General features: G+C 40.9%; 1 protein-coding gene and 1 long non-coding RNA gene across 2 annotated transcripts; both read right to left on the bottom strand.

The window, feature by feature from the left end:
• Positions 1 to 2924: 2924 nt before the first annotated feature.
• Positions 2925 to 3733, bottom strand: LOC113471588. The gene is made up of 2 exons (XR_003394225.1): positions 3503 to 3733; positions 2925 to 2961 (listed from the first exon to the last, which is right to left on the bottom strand). It is a non-coding gene; the product is annotated as an uncharacterized LOC113471588 (long non-coding RNA).
• Positions 3734 to 4080: 347 nt separating this feature from the next.
• LOC103519275 lies at positions 4081 to 6767 on the bottom strand. Its single transcript, XM_008484360.2, has 4 exons — positions 6755 to 6767; positions 6130 to 6296; positions 5259 to 5354; positions 4081 to 4720 (listed from the first exon to the last, which is right to left on the bottom strand). Exons 1-4 carry the CDS (start codon positions 6765 to 6767, stop codon positions 4226 to 4228), a joined length of 771 nt encoding a protein of 256 aa, XP_008482582.1. The 3' UTR covers positions 4081 to 4225.
• Positions 6768 to 7299: the final 532 nt, after the last annotated feature.

The raw sequence follows: 7299 nt of genomic DNA, 5'->3' as shown, positions 1-7299 counted from the left end.
AAGAAAAAAATGTAAATGCAGTTTTCTTTGTTGTTATTATGTCACACTTTTGGCTTCACTGCAGCATTGTAGGATTTTTCAATATGCTACAAATAATCCTTAAATCCAATGTTTTACCTTACCCATGCGGCACCGGTCGCTATGCGCATTGATATTACCATAGCCACTCATTTTTCCTTCACGAGGCTTGAGTGGGCCCCGCAAACAGGCCGTCACGGTCAATCATTTGCATGATTACAATTTCCTTGACCCGCCGCGTGGAATCGAACCCGGGTCTCCCGCGGCCAAGGCGAGGCGCAGTGACCACTTACGCCATGGGAGCTGACTCTCTTTTCTTTATCCGTTTTCTCTTAGGTCCCTGTTCCCACAAGACATTCTCGTTTTTGGTGTACCCCTTTTACATGTTACCCCTATATAAACTCTTTATTTCCTATTCTATATTGGGGTATAATTTCTCTACACGTTTCATAGTTCATTTACTATCTTCAAGTCCTACTCTCCTGGATTTCTGTCCTAGTTTGTCCCCACCACTATACAGTTCCTCTAATTTACTCAAATAGGACTAGAAAGATTCCTTTACCTCAGGCAGCGCTACTAGTATTATTTTTTTTCTGGTCAAATTCTTCAAATTATATGGAGCGAAAAATTCCATACCTCGGCAGGGATTGAACCCACGCCCCCCGTGGTTTACCAGGCCCGAGCCGTCTTGAGCCAGCTACATCACTTGTCTATTTTGCCACCACCCGGTATAGCCCTAAAGCCCACTACAACAACAAACAACCACTATCACCATTAAAGGCACTAATAATAGAGAGTAAAAAATTCCACAACACGACTGCGGATTCGAACCCACGCCTTCTCCTGATTTCAACGCGATTTGGGGGGAAAAAATCTTACCGGCTGCGCATGTCGGTGTTGGTCCCTCAACTCTCGCATCACTCAACCACTCGATAGCGCTTTCTGTCATCTCTGATAGTCTGCATACTCCGCAGGGACGAACGTGCCAGATATTTGCGGCCAACTTCCCCACTGTCTCTAGCGGCGGTAGCGCATAACGCCAGAGTCATTGGGGGATGGGAGGAGGTTTGCGCAGACTAATTGGCGAACGGGATTGCGGCTGTCTCACATACCCACGTCTACGTGTAGAGACACACTGGGGGGGGGAGGGGGGGACGAGGAGAGAAACAAGGTTGTAAAAAAGTACAAGGGGTTTCGGTTGGGAAGACGTTGCAATTAAAGATTTGCTAAAACCGCAGATGAATAAAGCCTTTTAAAAAGGTGCCTAGCTAGGTCTAATCAGTGGTTCCAGGGCTGGTATTTAACGTGGGCCCCCCTGAGCCTTTATTTAGCGTTTTTTTCTTACTGTAGGCTGGACTTCAAATTTGGAAGTATCCCCTCCCCCCAGTACATTACTGTAGGGATCCTCCTCAATATATCAATCCAGAGTACCTGATATGGCCTGAGTGATCCAAACATCTCCATTATCGAAATGGTTTCTTCAAATTCAAATTGATCCTAAGGGAAAGGTAATACCTAGACCGTTAACAACTGGAGTGCTGCTGAAAGCAGCGCATGTGACTGTTCTCCAAATCTGGAATCCCTTTACCTTGGAGCTCCCGCATGACAGCAGACCGTTAACACTAGTGGGAACCACTGATGTGTTGGTAGGAACTCTCATCTGTGGACGAATGGTTAAGAGACATATAAAAACAATAATTACAGTATGCCTGACATCTTTTTCTCCCCAAGTATCCAGCAATAGACGACGATGCCGTGTTGAGAATATGGAAATGACAAACCTCTGGTTGTGCAAGCCGCTATTTTCTGCAGAGAGAAACAATGGCAAGTTCTATAAATATCAGAAATATTACCGTATTGCTATAATTCCACTGGTTTCTTCTCACTTTCACATCATGTGCTGAACCAGCATCAAAATGTGGAGGTATTGAATTCCATCTGTAAATCTGTCGCACTTCTTCTTACTGGTCACCCATCTACTCCAATTCCTGTCCTCACCCTGGCAAAATAAAGAGTCAGCATTTATGAACTTGTCACTTGCTGTACTTTTGATAGTTTTCTTAATCTTGATACACATCGTCTCTTCTGGCTTATGTCATAACTGAGTCATCTATTCATTTAAAGTAGCAATTGTCAATGGTCCTCATGAGGCTGAGTCACACCCATTACATGCAACAAAACTTTGATGCTACTGAGAATGGAACGACCCATACCCCCAGTGTCCAAGACCTAGTGCTGATAAACACTCAACCACAGAAAACGCTTACCTATCCATCTACTTTTTTCCATAGGAAGGAGGAGTGGTGGTCATATATTAAATGTGGTGGACCCTTACCAATGGCATAACACACAGGATGGAGGAAAGAGGAAGAACAATGATTGCTACTCATTTCAACATTAAATCATGGAACTTCAAAAAAAAAAAAAAAAAAAAAAAAAAAAAAAAAAAAACAAACAAAACAAAACAAAAAAAACAAAGTATGTTCTAGCAATGAAACAACTGCTACATAAGACTCATGTGGTCTGTGTTATACCATGCCCATCCCATATTTATTTTATTTAGACTGTCAAATTAGGACATGTAGTCCCATTATCAGGACATGTAGTCCCATTAGATGGGCAATAAGAGACACAATTACCTACTTTCCATTTTGAAATATTTGCAATTGAAATATGATTTTTTTTTTATTTTTTTTTTTTTTTTTATTTAATGGTGGTATTTGATTTTGGGACCTTCTGAGTAGCAAGCAAATCAATTACCACTGGGCTAACCATGCCCTTAATTTATTTTCAACAAATTCATTGAACCTGTTGTACTTACATAATGATGAAGATCTCTGGCAGTTTTATTTCTGACTTCTGGATTCCTGGACTTGAGTCCAGCGACAAACTGCTGTACAAGTGTTCTGGACATGATGTTATTTGAAGTTCACTCCACAGAGACTGAAAAGAAATAAAAAAAGGAATTTTTAATTGTGTTAAGCATATTTACTTAAATGCTTGTCACAAATATTGTTCCCCAATTATTACACCTAAATAAATATTATGACTTTGACTTGAATCAACAAACTCCAGGTCCAAAGTCCAACGCATTAACAACTGCACCACTGAGGTTGGTGGCTGAAAAGAAATACAAAATTAAACAACCTGTGTCAAAATAAGGACCCCTTGAAGCCTAGCTTAAAAATGACTGGTAACCAATGACAAAAGAGTATTGTATGCACCAGTACCCACTGGATCACTGAGGTTGAGCAACATTATGCATGGTTGGTCTGGAACAATAAATGGTGCTGGCTACTTTAGGGTACTCTCCAAGCAGAAAGGGTGAGACATCAAAGCGGAATGTCAGCAGTGAAATGGACTGCCCCATGGCTCACATTATTAAAAATTAAACACCAAACTAACAAACACCTAAAGGGTTATAGGTACCCAAGTGTTTGGTATTTTATTAGGATAATACCTATTTACATGGTTTTTTACTTACCTAGTTTACTGAGAGCTTTTGATTTCAATTCCAGTCATTGCTTTCTTCATCGGCTTACCATCCAAGTCAAGGTAAAATGCCGTGAACTCAAATACAAAAGAAGCAAAGAACCTTGAACCGCTAAGGGCTGGCGGAATTTCCCATCAAAAATGCATGAACTTTGGAAATAGTTATCAGTTTATCAGGCATTCAGTCAGGCAAAAAGTTCAAACTTTTCGGAAAATCCGAGCATTTTTTGTTGTTAATGTGAGAACCTGGCAAACTTCTACCATAAATTACCCTCATTCGGGATGCTGCGTTGTCAGATTTCACCACCGTTGTGCATAATATTTTCAAATTTTTTATGCACATTTATTCCACACCTTTTCCCCCATAAAAAGAGATTTTATTTTCAGTAAAATGAGAATTTAGAATTTATTTGTTAGGTGTATACACATATCTGCAAAAAATACCTACCTAACTAATTTAGAAAGAAAAAAATCATACAATAGACAAAATAATTTTATTTCCTTTACAATATTCTAATGCTCTAGAATCTACATAGATTACGAAGGTAACAAAAATTTAAAATGCCCTGTTATGTACAAAAAATTAACCCGTCAAAATGGGCACATAGGTAACCATGTACAAAAAGATCACACATTTTTGTAGACTCTGGAAATTGGACGCGGGACGACAAGTCCTGCGTGCTTGCAGGTACCTGTTCGCGCACAGTTATCTCTCTCATTTGTTCGTAATAATGGACGGCTTAGTCTGCGCACTGTCCACATGCGAGTACACATACAGGTAGCGACTTTTCCAATGCAAATACACGTAGTAGAACAATAAAACGCCCGCGGCGCCATTCAGAACACCGGACGCCAGGAGAACAAGCGATAGTTTCGAGCGCACGTCTGCGCAAGTTACGGGATAGAGGAATGATTGGATGCTCATCTTCATCATGTTATCAACGAGTGGATTTAGCGCAACACTTTGGATTGCGCACATACATGTATTGCTTTGACTAGCGCTCTTCAAATCTTGAATGATACTCTTCATGCTTTGATTTTGACTATTGAACTGGGCAATGTTATTACTCTTATTATTGCCTGGGGCAATGCTATCGCTGGTAATGCTGTCACAGATGGCATAGGAGAGGAATGTGAGATGAAAGATGGCGAAGATGGCAGCACAGAAGCACAGGACGCAGGTGATGAGTGACAGACTGATGCTGAAGATCTGAAACCAAAACACGAGCTATGTTAGGCCAGCCATCAGCCACTCATTATCAGGTAGACCTGGTCAGGTATACCTGATAGAGTCAGTTTTCCCTGATAGTGTGTGTCCTCATCAGGTGTCAGGTATACCTGATCAGTTCACTTGATCAGGTATACCTATCACCTATCAGGTCTACCTGATAGTGAGAGGCTGGCCTTAGACCCAAGTCTACAGAATCATATTGAATCTTTAATCTTTAGCCTTAGTTTAATAGTGAGTCCAGGACTCTCAGGGCCTTCAGCCAGATGTCCATCACTCCACGAACGACTTTTATCACTCTCCGCGTTGAAAGTATTGACACATTTGACAGATAATGCGGCCTTTTTCACGGAATAAGTCTCAGAGGGTAGGAATAGGTAATGAGTATGGAGTCTTCGACCGAAGGAGCCCTCTAGGAAGCAAGGCAGCTAGCTGAACGCAGCTTCTCACTAGTCTCAGGGATCTTTAGAAATGCTGAATGAGTCAAATACTGAATCCTGAATGTAAACGCATAGTTTACCTTGTAGAGGAACATGTAGCAGTTGAGTTGCATCCCAGGGTATTCCTTCCGACAGAAGTACAGCAAAATGTACGCTGAGAAGCCAGCCAAGATGAGCTGTGAACATTGAGGCAATTGAAATGGAATTATTTGTTTTATTTATCCAACAATTCTTTCCCAAGCTCAATAAACCTTGAGCTGAATCCTCCTCGTCTAAAACTTCAGCAAAAATAGCTCAAGTTTGTGTCGACTGAGGAGTAAACCGCTCATCCATTGCTTTTGGCTATCTATTGGACTTTGGGTTTGAATTGCATCTGTTGAACCTGAGGTAATGATGTACCTACGACTGTAGCTCTTAGTTAGTTAGCAATGTCATAGTGCCTGGACGAATGACCGTCTAGGGCTCTAGGCACATCATCACGTGGTGCAGATTAATTCGAGGTGCACTCATACATCATACAACCACCTGAGCACATCAACTGAAGATATTCACCAACCTTAACTTCTTCAGTGATCACTGAGATCCATTTGATTGGTAACTGATCCATTCGACGTGTTATCACCAATAAATGGGCAGAGGCCCTTGTAAGCGCTAGGTCGCGGCGCAGGTTCGAGTCCTGCCCGAGGCGTATCTTACCCTAAGCAGACAAGTTTCGTTCTCAGAACGGCTTGCTTCCTCCTATCCTGTCCTCCTTCCTCTCTTCGTTTCGGGGACGATAAGGTTTTAGCAGTTACAAGTACAGTGGCATCTCGATTAGCCTTCATATTAGAGAGTTTTTGAAACCGAATTAAGCGTCCCGTTAAATGAACTCTTTAACGTTATTTGACGAAACTCGTTTCTGCGCAATACCAACAGAAAATCGGTGTCTTTTCTTTTGAACGATCTGCTTACCGGTATTCCACTCCAATGTGGCGTATCCCGAGTGTATAGGGTGGAACAAAATATGACTAGCCAGACACTGATGCAGGTTATGATCACTCCCAGTATCAGCTGTAGCACAACCAGCTTCTTAGCCACCCTATGGTACCGTATGATGGGAGGTAGATACTTGTGAGGTACTGAGGAAAATAGAAGAAAGATGATATTTGATGTTATGAAATAGGTAACTACAAAACTTATTACCTTTATATGATACAATGGATACACGTTCCGGTTTTGATCTTATCCGACTCGAGTTTCGTCCATCTCCGTGGACTTTTTCAAGGAAACTCTTTCCTTGGTCCTACAAGTCTACAAGTTTCGTCCATCTCCGTGGACTTTTTCAAGGAAACTTTCCTTGTAGGACCAAGGAAAGAGTTTCCTTGAAAAAGTCCACGGAAGTGGACGAAACTCGAGTCGGATAAGATCAAAACCGGAACGTGTATCCATTGTATCATATGAAGGTAATAAGTTTTGTAGTTACCTATTTCACAACTTTATAACCTAGGATGTCTAATATAAACATATTTAATAATAATGTAACATCATTTTCAATATTGTTTTCTCTTGTTTGTCAAAATAATTAGATGAAATTCGCCTTGAATGTCCATGCTAAAAACTCTTTAGTTATATTCTTCCATCAGGTCCCATGATGAACAATATGAATATGCATGGAAATGATGGTCCCAAACCCGAGGTGAAACGAATGCGAGGTCCTCCACCTCCTCACCAAGGTAAGTGTTGCTTAACACAGGTGTTCTATGCGCACTTTAGTAGTTTGTCTGTTTGTGGTCACTGTTCACCCCTACTTTTGAACCCTTTGTCAAAGTTTTGTATTTGGTGAACATGTGTAACATCTAAGCCACTATCAGGTAGACCTGGCAGGTACAACTGATCAGGTCTACCGGATAGTGTGTGTGTACTCATCAGGTGTTTTTTTTTTATACGCTTTATTTATAGTGGCAGGATTCTCCTAACGGAGCTCTTCCACCCAACCACTAATTTTATTAATACAGTAATAATAAGAAAGAAAAAAAAGGAGATAATAATAATAATAATAATAATACATTTTTTTTTTAAGAGGTTTGACAGAGGGAACTGTAACTGCTATGGTCTTATCGTCCCGAAATCGAAGAGAGAAGG

Source organism: Diaphorina citri, unplaced genomic scaffold (assembly GCF_000475195.1).
Source record: "Diaphorina citri unplaced genomic scaffold, Diaci psyllid genome assembly version 1.1 scaffold2641, whole genome shotgun sequence".
In the NCBI taxonomy this organism is placed as follows: Eukaryota; Metazoa; Arthropoda; class Insecta; order Hemiptera; family Psyllidae; genus Diaphorina; species Diaphorina citri.
Note: the sequence above shows the minus strand (reverse complement) of the source record. Positions and strands in the feature narration are given on the sequence as shown.